General features: G+C 35.2%; 1 protein-coding gene across 2 annotated transcripts; it reads right to left on the reverse strand.

The window, feature by feature from the left end:
- Positions 1 to 927: 927 nt before the first annotated feature.
- Positions 928 to 20,468, reverse strand: LOC143065493 (3-keto-steroid reductase/17-beta-hydroxysteroid dehydrogenase 7-like). Of its 2 annotated transcripts, XM_076239078.1 has the most exons (10): positions 20,337 to 20,468; positions 14,296 to 14,499; positions 13,519 to 13,611; positions 13,105 to 13,219; positions 11,821 to 11,936; positions 4,895 to 4,970; positions 4,515 to 4,619; positions 3,013 to 3,069; positions 2,225 to 2,323; positions 928 to 1,609 (listed from the first exon to the last, which is right to left on the reverse strand). In XM_076239078.1, the coding sequence occupies exons 1-10, from the start codon at positions 20,378 to 20,380 to the stop codon at positions 1,526 to 1,528; spliced, it is 993 nt and encodes a 330-aa protein (XP_076095193.1). In that variant the 5' UTR covers positions 20,381 to 20,468; the 3' UTR covers positions 928 to 1,525. The 2 variants fall into 2 exon arrangements, with proteins under 2 accessions (XP_076095193.1, XP_076095195.1); XM_076239080.1 differs by lacking the exon at positions 13,519 to 13,611.
- Positions 20,469 to 21,807: the final 1,339 nt, after the last annotated feature.

Genomic DNA, 21,807 nt, shown 5'->3' on the forward strand with positions numbered 1-21,807 from the left:
TATTTAGTATTTAACAAAAAACAGACACCAAATAACATTAGTATTGGTGAATTAAGTCTATAACAACTATTCCATTTTTACATGCCCTAACTATTGTGGAGCAGAGGGAAAGTTCTAACTATTGTGGAGCAGAGGGAAAGCCCTAACTATTGTGAAGCAGAGGGAAAGCCCTAACTATTGTGGAGCAGAGGGAAAGCCCTAACTATTGTGAAGCAGAGGGAAAGCCCTAACTATTGTGAAGCAGAGGGAAAGCCCTAACTATTGTGAAGCAGAGGGAAAGCCCTAACTATTGTGGAGCAGAGGGAAAGCCCTAACTATTGTGAAGCAGAGGGAAAGCCCTAACTATTGTGGAGCAGAGGGAAAGCCCTAACTATTGTGAAGCAGAGGGAAAGCCCTAACTATTGTGAAGCAGAGGGAAAGCCCTAACTATTGTGGAGCAGAGGGAAAGCCCTAACTATTGTGAAGCAGAGGGAAAGCCCTAACTATTGTGAAGCAGAGGGAAAGCCCTAACTATTGTGGAGCAGAGGGAAAGTTCTCATTTTAATCAGATAAATTTTGCCAAAATTATCTGGAAATTATTGGACTTTTGTTGCTTAAATAATGTCACTCCAATGATGTCACAGTCAAATAGCATCAACAAGACTTGCATCAGAAAGTAATTAACAGGTTATAAATGTCATAAATTGTGATATCATTCAAGTTTATTAATTTTTTGTCAATTGACTGTTGCCTATGAAAAAGTGACTTCTCCTTTCATCCTTGGGTGACTATCAGACCTGTTTGAAATCTTTCCCTATTTACATAAATAGCATAATGGAGGATATGTGCAGTACAAAAAGTGCTCTGATATTATCACTGTCAGTCAGACATATATGTAAGGTCTTTAAAATAACAAAAGGACAGAAAATGTCTTAAAAATAACAATAGGCCAGTTAACTAATTTTATTTAACAAATTTTTTAACAAATCATATATCATATATTATGTGATAAATATAAATATAAAATATTCACTTTACACTTAAAACACTTTACAAATTAATAAAAAAATATGCAAAAAATCCAACCTATTAAAATTTCTTTTTTTTTCCATAGAGTAACTCTGTAAAAATCTATCTCCACATGATTAGAATATGATAAAATATTATAATTTGATTTGGCACATGTTTAAAGACAATTTTTTTGGTCTAAATGGTCAGAACTTACCTGAAAAACTGAAATTTTATTTTGATTGCATTGGAATTCTCAAGAAGCTATTTTTTTAAGAACAAGAATTTACAATGTTATGGCAACAATAATTTTTACATAATGAGGATAATCATGATAATACTCAGTTTAGTGTGTAAATAATCCAGTCAAAAGTGTTATTCATTCCAATAAACAACAATAGCAATAAACGAAAGTTTGCAATAATACCAAGTAAGAACTAAAAATTTGTTTCTAATGTATCAATATCACAGATTATTATCTCCCAGAATTCATTTGGTGTTATAGAAAGTTGTATTTTATCTAATCTTAAAGCTGACATCAAAAGTATTTGGTTTTGAATTCTTTGTACAGTTCATCTAATTTACTGCATACTGTTTCTTCTGTCTTTGTGTCTATGTCTAACTATTAAAAGAAAATTTTCTTATTAATGAAAATGGTATGATAAAGACAGATTTGGTCAACAATTTGTTTGCTGCTGTGTCAGCTGGTACCAATACAGAATGCTTTCCTATAGTATTTCATATATGTTTTCAGTCTTGATTCACTTTTAGTAGAATTATTTTGTATCAAGTTGCAATCAAACTTCCTCCACTTCACTTGAACTTTGGTGGATAGTTGTCTCATTGGCAATCATACCATATCTCCTTATTTTTATATAACTGTCAAGTTGTAGTCAAAAGACATTTGCAGCATTACTATATTGCTACATATAGGGACATTCAGATTTTAAATAAGAGTTTTGTCTTTAACAGTGTTGTAAAATCAAGTAGATCTTAAAGTTTAAAAGTCAATATCCATGCAATATGTGCAATCTGTGTAATGCTATACATAAAATGTGCAATCTGTGCAATGCTATACATAACTATTTTGAAAAACAGGATTTTCAATCAAAACAAATATTGTCACTAGATGTCACACAAACAAGGATCAATGACTAAAACAAGTGCACTCACTAATATGACAAGCCTGTATTACTTTTATTTATTTTTTGTCAACTTTCTTTGTCTGCTAACTCACCTTTACTATTGATACATGGGTTTTCCCAAAGATATCTACATCACTGTTAAATTTGTCCTGAGGATCTAATGACTGTGGACTCTGTGTGGATAACCAGACCTAAACATAAGTAATCTATGATAAATTCAAGAAAGAGAGTAAACCAATCCCACATAATAAATCACACAAAAAAATATGTGGGGAAATCTTAGCTTCAGTGTGTAACAAGTAATGAAATGTACGTCACAGAGTATGGGGAATATACACTTGGACATCATTCAATTTACGATAAAAGCATGAAATATAGGTCAAACTGACCTGTTTTTTTTGTGATGCTGCTGTACTACTCTAAATGCATCCTTACACCAAGATAAATGAATGTTTCAATTGTAATATCACATATGGTTAGAAGTTTTAAATAAAACACAAACTCCATTTGGTAGGACAATGGGAATAAACTTGTTGAAAAAGCCTTTTACAAAAGAATGTTACTTTCTTTCTGTGTCTGTCCAATGACAGAAGCCTGTAAATTGACATTTATTGCTGTATATAATATCTGGTTTTTTTTGTATTGTTTTGTACATAAATTAGATTTTCTTGTTTAAATTGTTTTACATTTTTCATTTTAGGGCCTTTTATAGCTTACTATGTGGTGAAGGTTTCTATAGCTGGTAACTTGTACCTCATTTGGTCTCTGGTGTAATACCACATATTTCTATTTATGTACTAAATAAAAAGATTTTGTTTGCTACACATCGGAGTCTTATCACCTTTATATCTAATAAACATGTTTACTAAAGATAACTTACCATTGCTTCGCTCCCAATAAAAGATGAACAAGTTAAACTGGGGCAAAATAACCGCAACTGAAAAAAATAAAAAAATTATTTGAAGCATTTAAAAACTGGAAAACTATATAGGTTACAATTCTTGTATTGAGATTAACATAATATTAATAACAAAGATGAAAAGTTTGAATAGTTATAAAAAATAGTGTAATTTTGTAGCTTTGATATCTCTAAAATTCATTACCTGATTACAGTACTAATACATGCGTTTTTTCCTGACATTTTTAACCTTTCACAGCAGATAATTATGAACCCTCACAAATGTATCTGCTATGGGATATGCTTGATTGATTGTTGTTGTTTAACCCTACTTTCAATACTCTTGGTTAAATTGTAGAGGACACTTTTTTATTGGTTGAGGAAGCCTGAACACTCACAAAGAACCATTGACCTCCACCAGGGAAACTAAAAATCCAGGCCATAAAGATAGGAGTTAAAACACACTTGCTGCATGAAATGACTGCATATTAAAGTAACAGTGATTCTATTGCTATACTGAAGTTTGTAATTAGTTAACCTATATAATATCTAACTTATATAAATAGTGAATACACTATATTCTAAAAAGAATGATATAAAAGTCCATTTGTCACATCATTAAACCAGGACAAGGTGTGTAGGAATATACTTGTTACGACAAGAAATTTATACAAATGCGCCAAATCAAAAATAAAGAAAATGCTCTGATATGACCTCAGAGATTGAACCCTGAACACTTGGCGCAAGTTTCAAGCTTGATACTGCCTGAATTTGGATTGTAGTCAAATTTTTAAAATAATATGGGTTTCTGACAAAAAATAAATGTGGTCAAAGATCTTAAATATTTGAAATGGGACACTTTATGTACCTAATATTGTCTGATAAAGAAAAAAATATGAACCCCCAAAAAAATGAAAACCCTACCTACTATTTGACCCCCCCTTGGATTAATGACCCTTAAACTCAATCCCAGCTGTCCGTTCGTGGTATGGAACCTTGTAATACAAATTCAGATAGATCCATACACTTAAACAAAAGTAATTGTCTGGAAATTAGAAAATTGATTGATTTTGACCCTTTTTTTGCCCCTCATTCCTAAACATTTGGGGCAATTACCCCCAAAACTCAATCCAAGCCTTCCCATTGAGATATGAAACCTTGTGATACAATTTCAGAGAGATCCATACTCTTACACACGTTATTGTCCAGAAAAAATGCTTATTATGGCCCCTTTTTGGCCCCTAATTCCTAAACTGATGATACCATAACCCAAAAAATCAATCTCAATCTTCTTTTGTGGTATATAACCTTATGGTACAATTTCATAGAGATCCATTCACTTTAACTAAAGTGTGTCTTCGGACGAAGACGACAACAACATAATACCATTATACGAACCCAAAAAATTGTTTGCAGATATATAAAAACTCCCTTTACCATATCAGTCAGCACTAAACCAGGACATGGTGTGGAAATATACTAACCATAATAAGAAGTGGGTATATTATGCTCCATATCCAATATGGTAAAACTCCATTGGTCAAATTAGACATCACTAATCCAGGACAGGTGGTATGGGAATATACTCTCTAAAAGAAAATAATCATTATTTCGTAATGCTTTGTTGTTTATTAATTTTTGTCATTTTGAACATAAGAATCAAATCAAAATTTAAGAATAAGTATACAAAAACTAGTCATAAAAATCTCTTTTGAGAGAAAAAATGGTTATCATTGCCATAGTTCAGGACTCATGGACTCATTTTACTGAGATTTCTGAGATCCCTAATATAGCACTGATAGCAGAGTATAACAAGAACTTCTCCAAAATTCATAGACAATTTACCATAAATAATATAACTTACCTTTTTATTGAGTTTATTATTGAGTGACACACTAACAGTATCTATCAAATACTTAGAGGAAGAATATGGATTTTCTCTGAAAATATACAAATCAGGAATAAAATATCTATTATTAAAGAGACAGCATATTTAAAACAATAAATACATATCTAATTTTAAAACTGTTCGGTTTTAATGTTATGGTCAGTGTGAAATGTAAGGAAACACATATTACATTATGTCAATATGCAAAACATATTCTAAGTATTGGCCAGGAAACACACATGAAAGTTTATGCTGAATATATATTCTATTTTTTGGCAAGGAAACACCTACCCATGTTTATGCTGAAGACATTTTAACTCTGGGACAAGGAAATACCCACCAATGTTTATGCCGAATATATTCTATTTCTGGGACAAGAACACACCTACCTGTGTTAATGCTGAATATATTCTAACTTTGGGACAAGAAAACACCTACCCATGTTTATGCTGAAGATATTTTAACTCTGGGACAAGAAAACACCTACCCATGTTTATGCTGAAGATATTTTAACTCTGGGACAAGGAAACACCTACCCTTGTTTATGCTGAAGACATTTTTACTCTGGGACAAGGAAACACCTACCCGTGTTTATGCTGAAGATATTTTAACTCTGGGACACGTGTTTATGCTGAAGATATTTTAACTCAGGGACAAGGAAATACCTACCCATGTTTATGCTGAAGATATTTTAACACAGGGACAAGGAAACACCTACCCTTGTTTATGCTGAAGACATTTTTACTCTGGGACAAGGAAACACCTACCCGTGTTTATGCTGAAGATATTTTAACTCTGGGACACGTGTTTATGCTGAAGATATTTTAACTCAGGGACAAGGAAATACCTACCCATGTTTATGCTGAAGATATTTTAACTCAGGGACAAGGCAACACCTACCCTTGTTTATGTTGAAGACATTTTTACTCTGGGACAAGGAAACATCTACCCGTGTTTATGCTGAAGATATTTTAACTCTGGGACAAGGAAACACCTACCCGTGTTTATGCTGAAGACATTTTAACTCAGGGGCAAGGAAACACCTACCCGTGTTTATGCTGAAGATAACTTAACTCAGGGGCAAGGAAACACCTACCCTTGTTTATGCTGAAGACATTTAAACACTGGGACAAGAAAACACCTACCCGTGTTTATGCCGAAGATATTTTAACTCAGGGACAAGGAAACACCTACCTGTGTTTATGCTGAAGATATTTTAACACTGGGACAAGAAAACACCTACCCGTGTTTATGCTGAAGACATTTTAACTCAGGGACAAGGAATAACCTACCAGTGTTTATGCTGAAGACATTTTAACTCAGGGACAAGGAAACACCTACCCGTGTTTATGCTGAAGACATTTAAACACTGGGACAAGAAAACACCTACCCGTGTTTATGCTGAAGACATTTAAACACTGGGACAAGAAAACACCTACCCGTGTTTATGCTGAAGACATTTAAACACTGGGACAAGGAAACACCTACCCGTGTTTATGCTGAAGATATTTTAACTCTGGGACAAGGAAACACCTACCTGTGTTTATGCTGAAGACATTTAAACACTGGGACAAGAAAACACCTACCCGTGTTTATGCTGAAGACATTTTAACTCAGGGACAAGGAAACACCTACCCGTGTTTATGCTGAAGACATTTAAACACTGGGACAAGAAAACACCTACCCGTGTTTATGCTGAAGACATTTTAACTCAGGGACAAGGAAACACCTACCTGTGTTTATGCTGAAGACATTTTAACTCAGGGGCAAGGAAACACCTACCCGTGTTTATGCTGAAGATATTTTAACACTGGGACAAGGAAATACCTACCTGTGTTTATGCTGAAGATATTTTAACTCTGGGACAAGGAAACACCTACCCGTGTTTATGCTGAAGATATTTTAACTCAGGGACAAGGAAACACCTACCCGTGTTTAGGCTGAAGACATTTTAACTCGGGGACAAGGAAACACCTACCCGTGTTTATGCTGAAGATATTATAACACTGGGACAAGGAAATACCTACCCGTGTTTATGCTGAAGACATTTTAACTCTGGGACAAGGAAACACCTACCCGTGTTTATGCTGAAGACATTTTAACTCAGGGACAAGGAAACACCTACCCGTGTTTATGCTGAAGACATTTTAACTCTGGGACAAGGAAATACCCACCAATGTTTATGCAGAATATATTCTATTTCTGGGACAAGAACACACCTACTCGTGTTAATGCTGAATATATTCTAACTCTGGGACAAGAAAACACCTACCCATGTTATGCTGAAGATATTTTAACTCTGGGACAAGAAAACACCTACCCATTTTTATGCTGAAGATATTTTAACTCAGGGACAAGGAAACACCTACCCTTGTTTATGCTGAATACATTTTTACTCTGGGACAAGGAAACACCTACCCGTGTTTATGCTGAAGATATTTTAACTCTGGGACACGTGTTTATGCTGAAGATATTTTAACTCAGGGACAAGGAAATACCTACCCATGTTTATGCTGAAGATATTTTAACTCAGGGACAAGGAAACACCTACCCTTGTTTATGCTGAAGACATTTTTACTCTGGGACAAGGAAACATCTACCCGTGTTTATGCTGAAGATATTTTAACTCTGGGACAAGGAAACACCTACCCGTGTTTATGCTGGACATTTTAACTCAGGGGCAAGGAAACACCTACCCGTGTTTATGCTGAAGACATTTTAACTCAGGGGCAAGGAAACACCTACCTGTGTTTATGCTGAAGATATTTTAACTCAGGGGCAAGGAAACACCTACCCATGTTTATGCTGAAGACATTTTAACTCAGGGACAAGGAAACACCTACCCATGTTTATGCTGAAGACATTTTAACTCAGGGACAAGGAAACACCTACCTGTGTTTATGCTGAAGATATTTTAACACTGGGACAAGAAAACACCTACCCGTGTTTATGCTGAAGACATTTTAACTCAGGGACAAGGAAAAACCTACCTGTGTTTATGCTGAAGACATTTTAACACTGGGACAAGAAAACACCTACCCGTGTTTATGCTGAAGACATTTTAACTCAGGGGCAAGGAAACACCTACCCGTGTTTATGCTGAAGATATTTTAACACTGGGACAAGGAAATACCTACCTGTGTTTATGCTGAAGATATTTTAACTCTGGGACAAGGAAACACCTACCCGTGTTTATGCTGAAGATATTTTAACTCAGGGACAAGGAAACACCTACCCGTGTTTAGGCTGAAGACATTTTAACTCTGGGACAAGGAAACACCTACCCGTGTTTATGCTGAAGATATTATAACACTGGGACAAGGAAATACCTACCCGTGTTTATGCTGAAGATATTTTAACTCAGGGACAAGGAAACACCTACCCATGTTTATGCTGAAGATATTTTAACTCAGGGACAAGGAAACACCTACCTGTGTTTATGCTGAAGACATTTTAACTCTGGGACAAGGAAATACCCACCAATGTTTATGCCGAATATATTCTATTTCTGGGACAAGAACACACCTACTCGTGTTAATGCTGAATATATTCTAACTCTGGGACAAGAAAACACCTACCCATGTTATGCTGAAGATATTTGTCTGGGACAAGAAAACACCTACCCATGTTTATGCTGAAGATATTTTAACTCAGGGACAAGGAAACACCTACCTGTGTTTATCCTGAAGACATTTTAACTCAGGGACAAGGAAACACCTACCCATGTTTATGCTGAAGACATTTTAACTCAGGGGCAAGGAAACACCTACCAGTGTTTATGCTGAAGATATTTTAACACTGGGACAAGGAAATACCTACCCGTGTTTATGCTGAAGACATTTAAACACTGGGACAAGAAAACACCTACCCGTGTTTATGCTGAAGATATTTTAACTCAGGGACAAGGAAACACCTACCAGTGTTTATGCTGAAGACATTTTAACTCAGGGACAAGGAAACACCTACCCGTGTTTATGCTGAACACATTTAAACACTGGGACAAGAAAACACCTACCCGTGTTTATGCTGAAGATATTTTAACTCAGGGACAAGGAAACACCTACCCGTGTTTAGGCTGAAGACATTTTAACTCAGGGACAAGGAAACACCTACCAGTGTTTATCCTGAAGATATTTTAACACTGGGACAAGTAAATACCTACCCGTGTTTACGCTGAAGACATTTTAACTCTGGGACAAGGAAACACCTACCCGTGTTTATGCTGAAGATATTGAAACTCAGGTGCAAGGAAACACCTACCTGTGTTTATGCTGAAGATATTTTAACTCTGGGACAAGGAAACACCTACCCGTGTTTATGCTGAAGACATTTTAACTCAGGGACAAGGAAACACCTACCCGTGTTTAGGCTGAAGACATTTTAACTCAGGGACAAGGAAACACCTTCCAGTGTTTATGCTGAAGATATTTTAACACTGGGACAAGGAAATACCTACCCGTGTTTATGCTGAAGACATTTTAACTCTGGGACAAGGAAACACCTACCCGTGTTTATGCTGAAGATATTTTAACTCAGGGACAAGGAAACACCTACCCGTGTTTAGGCTGAAGACATTTTAACTCAGGGACAAGGAAACACCTACACGTGTTTAGGCTGAAGACATTTTAACTCAGGGACAAGGAAACACCTACCCGTGTTTATGCTGAAGATATTTTAACTCTGGGACAAGGAAATACCTACCCGTGTTTATGCTGAAAACATTTTAACTCTGGGACAAGGAAACACCTACCCGACTCTGGGACAAGAAAACACCTACCTGTGTTTATGCTGAAGATCTTTCAACTCTGGGACAAGGAAACACCTACCTGTGTTTATCCTGAAGACATTTTAACTCAGGGACAAGGAAACACCTACCCATGTTTATGCTGAAGACATTTTAACTCAGGGGCAAGGAAACACCTACCAGTGTTTATGCTGAAGATATTTTAACACTGGGACAAGGAAATACCTACCCGTGTTTATGCTGAAGACATTTAGACACTGGGACAAGAAAACACCTACCCGTGTTTATGCTGAAGATATTTTAACTCAGGGACAAGGAAACACCTACCAGTGTTTATGCTGAAGACATTTTAACTCAGGGACAAGGAAACACCTACCCGTGTTTATGCTGAACACATTTAAACACTGGGACAAGAAAACACCTACCCGTGTTTATGCTGAAGATATTTTAACTCAGGGACAAGGAAACACCTACCCGTGTTTAGGCTGAAGACATTTTAACTCAGGGACAAGGAAACACCTACCAGTGTTTATCCTGAAGATATTTTAACACTGGGACAAGTAAATACCTACCCGTGTTTACGCTGAAGACATTTTAACTCTGGGACAAGGAAACACCTACCCGTGTTTATGCTGAAGATATTTAAACTCAGGTGCAAGGAAACACCTACCTGTGTTTATGCTGAAGATATTTTAACTCTGGGACAAGGAAACACCTACCCGTGTTTATGCTGAAGACATTTTAACTCAGGGACAAGGAAACACCTACCCGTGTTTAGGCTGAAGACATTTTAACTCAGGGACAAGGAAACACCTTCCAGTGTTTATGCTGAAGATATTTTAACACTGGGACAAGGAAATACCTACCCGTGTTTATGCTGAAGACATTTTAACTCTGGGACAAGGAAACACCTACCCGTGTTTATGCTGAAGATATTTTAACTCAGGGACAAGGAAACACCTACCCGTGTTTAGGCTGAAGACATTTTAACTCAGGGACAAGGAAACACCTACACGTGTTTAGGCTGAAGACATTTTAACTCAGGGACAAGGAAACACCTACCCGTGTTTATGCTGAAGATATTTTAACTCTGGGACAAGGAAATACCTACCCGTGTTTATGCTGAAAACATTTTAACTCTGGGACAAGGAAACACCTACCCGACTCTGGGACAAGAAAACACCTACCTGTGTTTATGCTGAAGATCTTTCAACTCTGGGACAAGGAAACACCTACCCGTGTTTATACTGAAGATATTTTAACTCTGGGACAAGGAAACACCTACCTGTGTTTATGCTGAAGACATTTTAACTCAGGGACAAGGAAACACCTACCCGTGTTTATGCTGAAGACATTTTAACTCAGGGCCAAGGAAACACCTACCCATGTTTATGTTGAAGATATTTTAACTCTGGGACAAGGAAACACCTACCTGTGTTTATGCTGAAGATCTTTCAACTCTGGGACAAGGAAACACCTACCCGTGTTTATACTGAAGATATTTTAACTCTGGGACAAGGAAACACCTACCCGTGTTTATGCTGAAGACATTTTAACTCTGGGACAAGGAAACACCTACCCGTGTTTATACTGAAGATATTTTAACTCTGGGACAAGGAAACACCTACCTGTGTTTATGCTGAAGACATTTTAACTCAGGGACAAGGAAACACCTACCCGTGTTTATGCTGAAGACATTTTAACTCAGGGCCAAGGAAACACCTACCCATGTTTATGCTGAAGATATTTTAACTCTGGGACAAGGAAACACCTACCCGTGTTTATGCTGAAGACATTTTAACTCTGGGACAAGGAAACACCTACCCGTGTTTATACTGAAGATATTTTAACTCTGGGACAAGGAAACACCTACCTGTGTTTATGCTGAAGATCTTTCAACTCTGGGACAAGGAAACACCTACCCGTGTTTATACTGAAGATATTTTAACTCTGGGACAAGGAAACACCTACCTGTGTTTATGCTGAAGACATTTTAACTCTGGGACAAGAAAACACCTACCCGTGTTTATGCTGAATAAATTCTTTTTCATGGGGAAGGACACACCTACCCACATTAAATTTTACACTTAATATATTTTATTTCTGGGGCATGGAAACACCTACCCATGTTCTATTTCATGGGCAAGGAATCACCTACCCGTTTTTATGCTGTATATCTGTAATATCAAAGGCAGATTTCATGGCTGCCCTTGAAGAGGTCCAGATGATTTGTGTATCTTTGTCACCTCCAAGTCTATCTTCAAGCTCTTTAATCTGTAAGGAACAAATATTGATATATTTAAGGTAAGTGTAACTAAATAAACAGTACATACTTACATTTTTAAAAGTAGTGCAGAAGAATGGGCTTATCTCAGAATGGAATAACAGACATTGGTAAAGCGTTATAAGTTGAAGTAGAAAGATGTAAAACAAGAGTGTAAAAGCTAAATTGATTTGCCTGTTATACTGATCATTTATTCTAGGTTGACAATCTTAATAATAAAGGTGTGACTACAAGTATCCCACAAACTTAACATCTTAAAGATTCATGACTTTGGGGTCAAGGTCAGATGAATCCTGTTAGACAGATATTTTTACCTTACAATTATTTCATACACCAGATATATTTATAGACTTTGAGAGACATAAAAGCTGAAATGGATCAATGAATCATGAAAATGAGGTCAAGGTCAAATAAAACCTGCCAAAATAATATGTACCCTTACAAATATTCCATACCCAAAAAATTTGACCTTTGACCTACTGTTTATATTATCTGAGAAATGGACCTAATCACCTAACTTTAACCTTGATCGTTGATCCATATAATGAGGTCAAGGTTAGGTGAACTCTGTCTGGGGGACGTGTAGATGTTACAAAGAACCCATATACAAAATATAGTTATCCTATAAAAAGAGAGAAATTCACATGACAAAAAAACTTTTATCTTTTTTAAGAAGTAGCTGAATCATGAAAATAGGGTCAAGGACATTGGACATATGACAAGCCGCAACTTCCTTACATAAGGTATTTGCAAACAAATAGTGTAGTAGTAACATCTTTTACTTTTTGAATATTAAGCTTCACATAATCCAAATAGTTTACGCCAACCTGGACAGCACCCCCAGATAGTAATCCCTCTAAATATATATAAAACAAGAATGTGTCCATAGTACACAGATGCCCAACTCGCACAATCATCTTCTATGGTTAGTGGACCTGAAATTAGGGTAAAAAAACTAATTACGCATTCCAAGTAGAAAGATCATATGATAGGGAACATGTGTACTAAGTTTCAACTTCATCAAAAACTACCTTAACCAAAAACTTTAACCAAAAGCGGGACAGACGGACTGACAGACAAAATGCCCCTCTATCATATCGTAGGTGGGGTATAAAATCTGTATTTTCTGTAAAATGACAACAAACTACCATAACTCACTAAGGTATAGTGTCCAAATAGGTTTGAAGCAAATATATTCTTCAGTCCATCTTTTGTAGTTTCATCTGTGTGGTATAAACAACCTTCTCCTGTGGACAAAACATGGGCACAATTCCTGTCAATATAAAAAATAATCAACATGTAATATTCTGTCATTCCTTATACAGGTAACTGTATAATCTAGATGCATTGAAATCTAAAACTAAGAATAATGGAATTGTGTTTAGTATTGTAATGAAAATTGCTTGAAAAACAGTTTTTTTAAAGTTGATTTTTGCAAATAATTTCTAAAAACCATATTTTATTATGTTTATGAGTTTTGACAGAATAAATAAAAAGAATATTTTATCTACCCTTCCATGAATAAGTTAAGTCATCCAAAAGCACCCCTGTGAACATGGTGAATTGACTTACGATGATAGAACTCCTTTGACCACATTTGTCCAGTTAACTCCTGTCACAGGCATAATACCAGCATTCAGATACAGATAGTCTATTCCTTCATATCTACAATTCATCATTATACAACAGTTCATTTAATAAAGCTGTGTTGTCAATGTAAGGGCCAATTTGGATTGTCAATGATTCAGCCCATTTATTAATAAAACACTGAAAAAAGGATTTAAAAAATAAAAAATTTCATCATAAAATTATGATTTTTCTTGAACATAAATAATCTTTTATCTAAAATTCCTAACAAGTCATGAAGTTTTGGCAAAGTTAAAAATTTAAGAATTTAACTACCGTAAATGTAAATCAAAACTACAAAATATTAACTCTGTCTATCAGTATCAGTAAATGTAGGCAAAATGTATTTCAAACTTTTGCTTGAAAGTTTTTAGCTTTTATCAGTGAAATTTTCATCAGATTCATAGAAGATTTGACAAAGTTAGGGTTAAGGGTTAGATAGAAAAAGGCCAAAACGGCATCTTATTGTTAACTGCAAAAAAATACAGAAAAACGTAAAAGAAATATCTTTGAAGTTTTGCTCTGTATATTATTCTTTGTCCAAAAAGAAGTTCCTGTCTACGTTTCGTCAAATTCCATGAAGGTTTATTGTTATTGATGTCTTTAGAAAAACTTTTAACCAGAGACTGAACCTTAATGTTGAAATACCAAAGATCATGTATAGAATAACTTTGTCTCACTTTCACTAGTATGCATGTAACGCTTCTTTATAATGAAACCTACCTCTGTCTAAGATCTTGGGCTGCTTTGAACACAGATTTGACATCACTGGTATCCATAATAACTATAGTAATTGAAGACTGTGGGTGTGAAACTAACAAGGCATTCTTAGCAGCCTCTGCTCTATGTTTATTTCTACACAGCAGACAAAGTTCAAGGTTGTTGTGTAAGGTCAGGAGTCTTTCACACACACTTAGTCCAATGCCCCTAAAAATTAAAGTTATATTTCTTTTGAGTGTGTTTTAGTTCTTGATTATACATGTTGCTGGACCAGTTATACATGATGCTGGACCAGTTATACATGTTGCTGGACCAGTTATCAAAGTTTAGATCTGACAACTGTTCCATAGTAGTAAAATCAGTAGTTATCTAACTCTTTTGATTTGACAAATATTAAGTTATCTCCTATTTTAGAAGCAATTAAACCAGTATAAAAAGATCACAAGCACACTTTGTAACATAACATTAAAGCTCTTTAGATTCTACAGCATTCCGTACCCCCTTTTAACAGACAGATACAGGTTATACACCACATCATATTATAGAAATACCTCCTTTTTGCAGTTGCGGATCCAGAACTTTTCTTAAGGGGGGCACACTGACTGACCTAAGGGGGGGCCCGCTCCATACATGCTTCAATGATTCCCTATATCAACCAAATTTTTCCCACGAAAGGGGGGTACCAGCCCCCCCCCCCCCCCCCTGGATCCGCCTATGTTTTGACCTATAAAATAACAACAGTAACAGTAACTTCTAAATAGAAGTTACCTTCCATTAAACATATGACACATAAACAGTATCAGTTAAATCTTTATAAAACTAAGAGGTGACCTCTATTTAAACATATGACACAAAAACAGTAACAGTAAAATCTTTATAGGAGTAACCTCCCTTTAGACATATATATGACACATCTCAGTTAAGTAAAATCTTTATAGAAGTTACCTCCCTCAAGATATATGACACATGACCAAAGTAGCAGTCAAATCTTTATAGGAGTTATCTCCCTTTAGACATATGACACATGACCACAGTAGCAGTAAAATCTGAATAGGAGTTACCTCCCTTTAGACATATGACACATCAACAGTATAATAAAATCTTTAAAGGAGTTACCTCCCTTTAGACATATGACACATCAATAGCAGCTTCTTATACCCCTTCACCCCTTTTTGATTTTTTTTTCTCTATGCTAGTACATTTAGTAAAATTCTACATTGTCTCTCTAAAATTCATCATATTATAAAATCTTCCAGTTAATCTGAAGGTATGTTTGTATTTGAATTTTATCAGACAACCTTTGAAATGATGAAAAATTAAAGGGGTCTCATTAAAATAAATAACAACGTTTTTTGTACATTAATAAAGCTGTTAGTTTTCTCATTTGAATTGTTTTAGGTTGTCATTTTGGGGCCTTTTATAGCTGACTATGCGGTATGGGCTTTGCTCATTGTTGAAGGCCGTATGATGACCTATAGTTGTTAATTTCTGTGTCATTTTGGTCTCTTGTGGTGAGTTGTCTCATTGGCAATCATACCATATCGTCTAATATATTTATATATATATATATATGATATATGACAACAGTTTAAATGACATCCTTCATCAGCATGTCAGATCAGGAGATATTACATTTATGATGAGATGATGGGGTGATAGTTTAATAGATGTTCTTTCCTGTAATGGGGTGATAGTTTATCATTACACCTGTTCAGGTAGATAACAAAGGTAAACTGGTATGATTTAATCAAACAAATATACAAATATATGTCATGTATATATATATGGATAGGTGGTTTCCAATTCTTATGTAAATAAAATTACAAATAAAAAAACTTTTACTTCATTTAATAAACTGTTAAAAGTTAAATTCAATAAAAACTAAAGTTACCTAAAAAAAAAAGATAATAATAAAATTTATACTTAATATAGAATAATGGCATTTTCATTGTTGATACTGACTTTATCAAGAATATTAAGAGAGCTTGGTAGGATGAGCTCATAATTGAGCTGATAAAGTCAGTATCAAAAAAAGAAAATGTCAGTATTTTTTTAAATGTCAGTCAAATTTCATGAAATCAAATTTTTTACGAGTACAAAACGTTAGGTTTTAGGTGTTGTCAGTGTGTGATGCCCAGTTTTTCACGCTTTCCTGGTTTATGATGGCAGATGAGGGTCTGGATTGGGGGGTCTGTTATTCTGTAAACATTTAATTTTCACCCCTTTTTTCTCTATTCTTAAAATGATAAACCCCTTTTTTCTCTAATATTCAAAAAATTAACCCCTTTTTTCTCTAGTCCTCATTTTTTTTGCCCATTATTCTCTAATCTTCATTTTTTAAGGGCATTATTCTTTAATCATTTAACCCAATCCAAACCCTGGCAGATGCCCAGTTGTTATGGTGGTTGTTCTTTCAAAGATTCAAAGATAATGAGTTAACATTCCATATCCTTCAATATATTCCATCTCCCTTGACTTAAATATTATCTACTAGAGTTACTTCCCCTTATTTAATGTCACCATTCAAAATTATTCTTTATATTTACGTTTTATGGGTGAACAAAATTAAATCATAAAAATATAAAATTCAAATACATATTGAAAAATAAATTTTCATTATTTTTATACCTTTATACAATTAACTTTTAATTTTAACTGTATTGTTAAAACTATCAGGTCTCTGATAAAACGTCGCATTCACAAGTTGAAAAACTGTGTGAACGATCGACCAAAGTCCGTTTTCAGAGACAAAGAGGCCATGAAATGTCTATCATCTCTTCATGATAAGTATGTTGTTGTTCCTGCGGACAAAGCTTCAAATAATATTGTCTTTGTATGTAAATCGTATTACTACGAATGTCTTGTAAAAGAATTGGGTATAAATGAGCACTCAGGTAATCCCACATACAAAGACATATCATTTGACAAGGATGAGATTTTAGCAAATCATAAGTCCTTCATGGCTTCTATAAACATTACATTGAACACCAAATCGGAGGACTTACCTTGTTTGTATTGGATACCAAAGCTTCATAAAATTCCGTACAAACAACGGTATATTGCTGGCTCATCTTCATGTTCCACTAAAGAATTGTCCATTAGATTGACTAAAATTTTATCCGCAGTGAAAGAGGGTCTTCAGAAATACTGTGAAACTGTTTACTCGCGTAGTGGTATTAACCATATGTGGATTCTTAAAAATTCTAAAGAACTTCTAGACAATTTTAAATCTCGGTCTATTTCTGAAATTAGTTCTATCAAAACTTTTGATTTTTCAACCCTGTATACCACCATTCCCCATGTGAAATTGAAAAATCGCCTAAAAGAAATAATCCACAATGCCTTTCAACATAAAAATGGTAGCATACGCTATAAATTTATTACTTTGGGATTTCATAAGGCATGTTTCGTTAATAGTGACAAACAAAAAGGTAAAACATACTACACAAAAGAACAAGTGGTCAGTATGCTGGAGTTTCTTATCGACAACATATTTGTTGAGTTTGGAGGTAGACTTTTTCAACAAATTGTCGGCATTCCTATGGGAACGAACTGCGCGCCTCTCCTTGCTGACCTCTTCTTGTTTTCATATGAATCGGAGTTCCTTCAGACACTTGTCAAAAACAAGAAGATCAAAGAAGCCAGGTTATTTAATTTCACTTTCAGATATATTGATGATGTTCTTTCCATTAACAATCCGAACTTTTCTGATTGGGTTCCATTAATATATCCACCAGAACTAGAAATTAAAGAGACAACAGACACGGCTTCCTCCGCCTCATTTTTAGACTTATACCTCGAATTTGACATACACAGTCATCTTAGTACCAGAATCTATGACAAACGAGACGATTTTGATTTTGAAATTATCAATTTCCCCCACCTTAGTAGCAATATACCAACTTCACCTGCATATGGAATATACATTTCCCAACTTATTCGGTATTCAAGAGCTTGCAGCTCCTACTCAGACTTTGTAAAACGTCACCAGTGTCTGAGCAGAAAGTTGATGAACCAGGGGTATGTCAAAGAACGTCTCGTCCTTTTTCTAAAAAAGTTCATCGGAAGGTACCCAGAACTTGTTGATAAATATTCCGTATCAACTTCACAAATAATACACGATGGTCTTGAAGTATAGATTTTGCGTACTGACGTTGTTTATCATCTTAATAACGTGTTATATTATTCCCTTTTTTTTGTCTTTATTAATATTACTTTTACTGTTAAGTCTGTTTTTTTAGATATCCTTTTGACGTAACTCTGTGCTTATGTATCCCATCATACTTTGAACGACAAAATTATTTCATGATGTGACTCTGTACCTATGTATCTTGTCATACCTTGAATGACAAAATTATTTTATTTATTAATATTACTTTTACTGTTAACCCACTGTTTTTGTGATATACATTTGACGTGCCTCTGTACTTATGTATCCCGTCATACTTTGAACCACACTATTATTTTATTTATTATTATTACTTTAACTGTTAAACCAGTTTTTGTTATATCTATTTTGCGTGACTGTATTTATGCATCCCGTCATACTTTGAACGACAAAATTATTTCATGTCTACCTGTGCGAATTTCAAACGCGCAATTTTCACCAGTACTCAAAACCCTCCTTCCTTGATGGGTGCAATTTACATAGACAAATAAAATCGTATAATATAATCAAAATGAGGATGTTAATTTGATGTATGCCTTTTTGTGCCTCTTCGTTACATTTGTTGTTTTTATAGTGATTTAGATGATAACACAATGTTGACTGCTGTACCCCTATTTTTGACATTTTTACCTATTGTGTCTGTTTGTTTTGTTCACGCATCGGTGACAATATAATGGAATTTGATGCGACTGTCATACAAGTGAGAGGTTTAGCTAGCTATAAAACCAGGTTCAATCCACCATTTTCTACATTTGAAAATGCCTGTACCAAGTCAGGAATATGACAGTTCTTGTCCATTCATTTTTGATGCGTTTTGTTATTTGATTTTGCCATGTGATTATGGACTTTCCGAATTGATTTTCCTCTGAGTTCAGTATTTTTGTGATTTTACTTTTTACTATATTTTATTATAGTCTAATTTCCATGTTAAATGAAAAATATTATAGTTAAAGGCTGTTCATAGTCAGTAGTCTCAAACATTTAACAATTTTTTATTAGTTCAGTTTGTAAACCAAAGGTGCAATTTATTTACGACCTAAAGCTAAGGTAATTGGTGTTAATTAAGGTTCATGTGGACCCTATGGCTAAAATGGCCGTATTTTCACCTCAAAATTTTCTCTGAGTACAGGCAAACCTGTGCATTTGGAAAAGTTTTAAGACATAGCATGCCCTAGATAAATAGAATTCAAATGCATTGTATGATTTAGAAAATTCATAACTTAACTGGATTTTGCCGTACACTTTTTTTCGTCTGTGCAGAAGATGATAAAATTAACAAACAGTTGAGTTTACCTTGATATGGTCCACTCAGGTACACAGTTTAAATAACCAATTATTGTCAGGTATCTTTTGTCCATCTAATGTCCATGTCAATTAAAAATGCTCACTTTAATTTTTACCTGTGGGGACGTTCTCAAACCTGTTTCCCAACTTAGTTTATTTTGGCACTTTCTTGAGGAATGAAAAAAAGTGCACGGCAAAATCCTGGTAAGTTTTTATTTTTCTAAAACATAAAACATACTTAAAATTCATTTATCTAGGGCATGCTATGCCTGAATTTTTTTACAGATGCGCAGGTTTGTCTGTACTCAGAGTAAATTTTGAGGTGAAAATACGGCCATTTTAGCCATAGGGTCCACATGAACCTTAACAGTGTGTTTGACACCAAAGCTGTCAAGTGAAGCCATGCACTTAATGGGTCACTTAATTTGACAGTTTACATAGCTAGATGAACTTCCTGTTCATGGAAGAATTACGAATTTGCCGGTATTTCAAAGGAATATTACTTTCAAATTCAGAAAAGTGCCTGTTGGAGTTGACTTTGAGCTGTACCGTGCATGTTGTCCCAGAGAAAATATAAAATAAAAAAACTTACGAATTGCCTCCAGTTATGACAGCAACCTTCCGTAATCTTTTCATTTTTTTTTGTATTTAGACCTACTGCTGTAACTTGTAAAGGATGTAATATTAGTGTGGTTGCCTTTACTGTTTACTTTTTGTTATCTGGTTCCCGTACCCTTTAGATAACCAGTCATAAATTTGTATTATTCGCTCAATAACTGGCACAGAACCGTATAATTTCCGATATCTCGATAATGATACTATAAGTTCAATGTCCTTCAATGATTAATTTGATGACTGACTTTTGATGCCCAGTTTGCTGATAAATGGGTGTCAAAATATATTGAGCAAAAACTCAAAGGACAGTTTCAACAAGAATGCTTTGCATTTGTTGCAGAATCACCTAAAACTTTATGCTATCGTATCTTTGAAAATAATTTTCTATTTGTTTTTTTCTTCTTTCTGTTTTACCTTACAAATTCATTTATACATTATGCAACTATAGATGTGGTAGTCACCACTTGCCGATTGAGTCGGGAAGGTGGCAGGGTTTACCGAGAGAAGACATAATCTGCCGTCTCTGTGACTCAAACGACGTACATTGGTGACGAGCACCATTATATTATGAATTGTGGATCTTTTAGTTTGAAAGAAAGAAATTTTTACCTCCATACTGCTGGTCAAACCCTAATATCTATAAATTTGATCAACTGTTTAATTCATGTTATATTGTAACATTAGAAAAACTATGTAAATTTATCAAAGTTATAAATGTGAAAGTCAGACAGTCCTCCAACAGGGGCGGATCCAGCCATTTTAAAAGGGGGGGGGGGGTCCCAACCCAGAGTAAAGGGGGGGGGGGGGTTCCAGCTATATGCTCCCATTCAAATGCATTGATCGGTCAAAAAAAAGGGGGGTTCCAACCCCTGGAACCCCCCCTCTGGATCCGCGCCTGTCCAAGTTAATGTCATTGTATGTCATTGTACATTGTTCACACATGCTTGTAATAATTGTATACTCATAGGCGGATCCAGGGGGGCCTGGGGGGCCCGGGCTCCCCCTTTCGTGGGAAAAATTTGGTTGATTATATAGGGAATCATTGAAGCATGACTGGAGCGGGCCCCCTCATGTCAGTCAGCGCCCCCCCCCCCCCCTTTAGGAAAAGTTCTGGATCCCGGCGCCACTGATACCTTTTAGTAATAGTAACATTTATGTATGTTCTCTATAGCTATGTAATTGTAGTTTTATGAGAAATACAGTATTCGTATTCGTTTACAGTTATAGTGCTGACAATGAAATATTCTCAGAAGAAACACAACTGAAAAAGGTTGTCAGGGGCGCATAGCTGCCGTTAGGCACTTTAGGCACAAATGTAACAAAAAATTTGTTCCGGCGTGACATTTGTTCCGTCGGAACAAATTTCATAGGAAATATGTTCCATCGGAACTTATATCACAGAAAATTTGTTCCGGAACTTATTTTTTAACTTAATGTAAAATAAGTTC

The sequence above is a fragment of the Mytilus galloprovincialis genome, chromosome 2 (assembly GCF_965363235.1).
Source record: "Mytilus galloprovincialis chromosome 2, xbMytGall1.hap1.1, whole genome shotgun sequence".
Classification (NCBI taxonomy): domain Eukaryota; kingdom Metazoa; phylum Mollusca; class Bivalvia; order Mytilida; family Mytilidae; genus Mytilus; species Mytilus galloprovincialis.

Bases quoted from the DNA above. Each gene is read 5' to 3' on its own strand.
- LOC143065493 (XM_076239078.1), bottom strand. From the start codon at position 20,380: ATGAAAAGATTACGGAAGGTTGCTGTCATAACTGGAGGCAATTC. The intron at 13,220-13,518 runs GTAAGTCAATTC...TTATATTGACAG, and splicing joins GTCAAAGGAGTTCTATCATC to GAATTGTGCCCATGTTTTGT. The intron at 4,620-4,894 runs GTAAGTTATATT...ATTTTCTTTTAG, and splicing joins ATAATAAACTCAATAAAAAG to AGAGTATATTCCCATACCAC.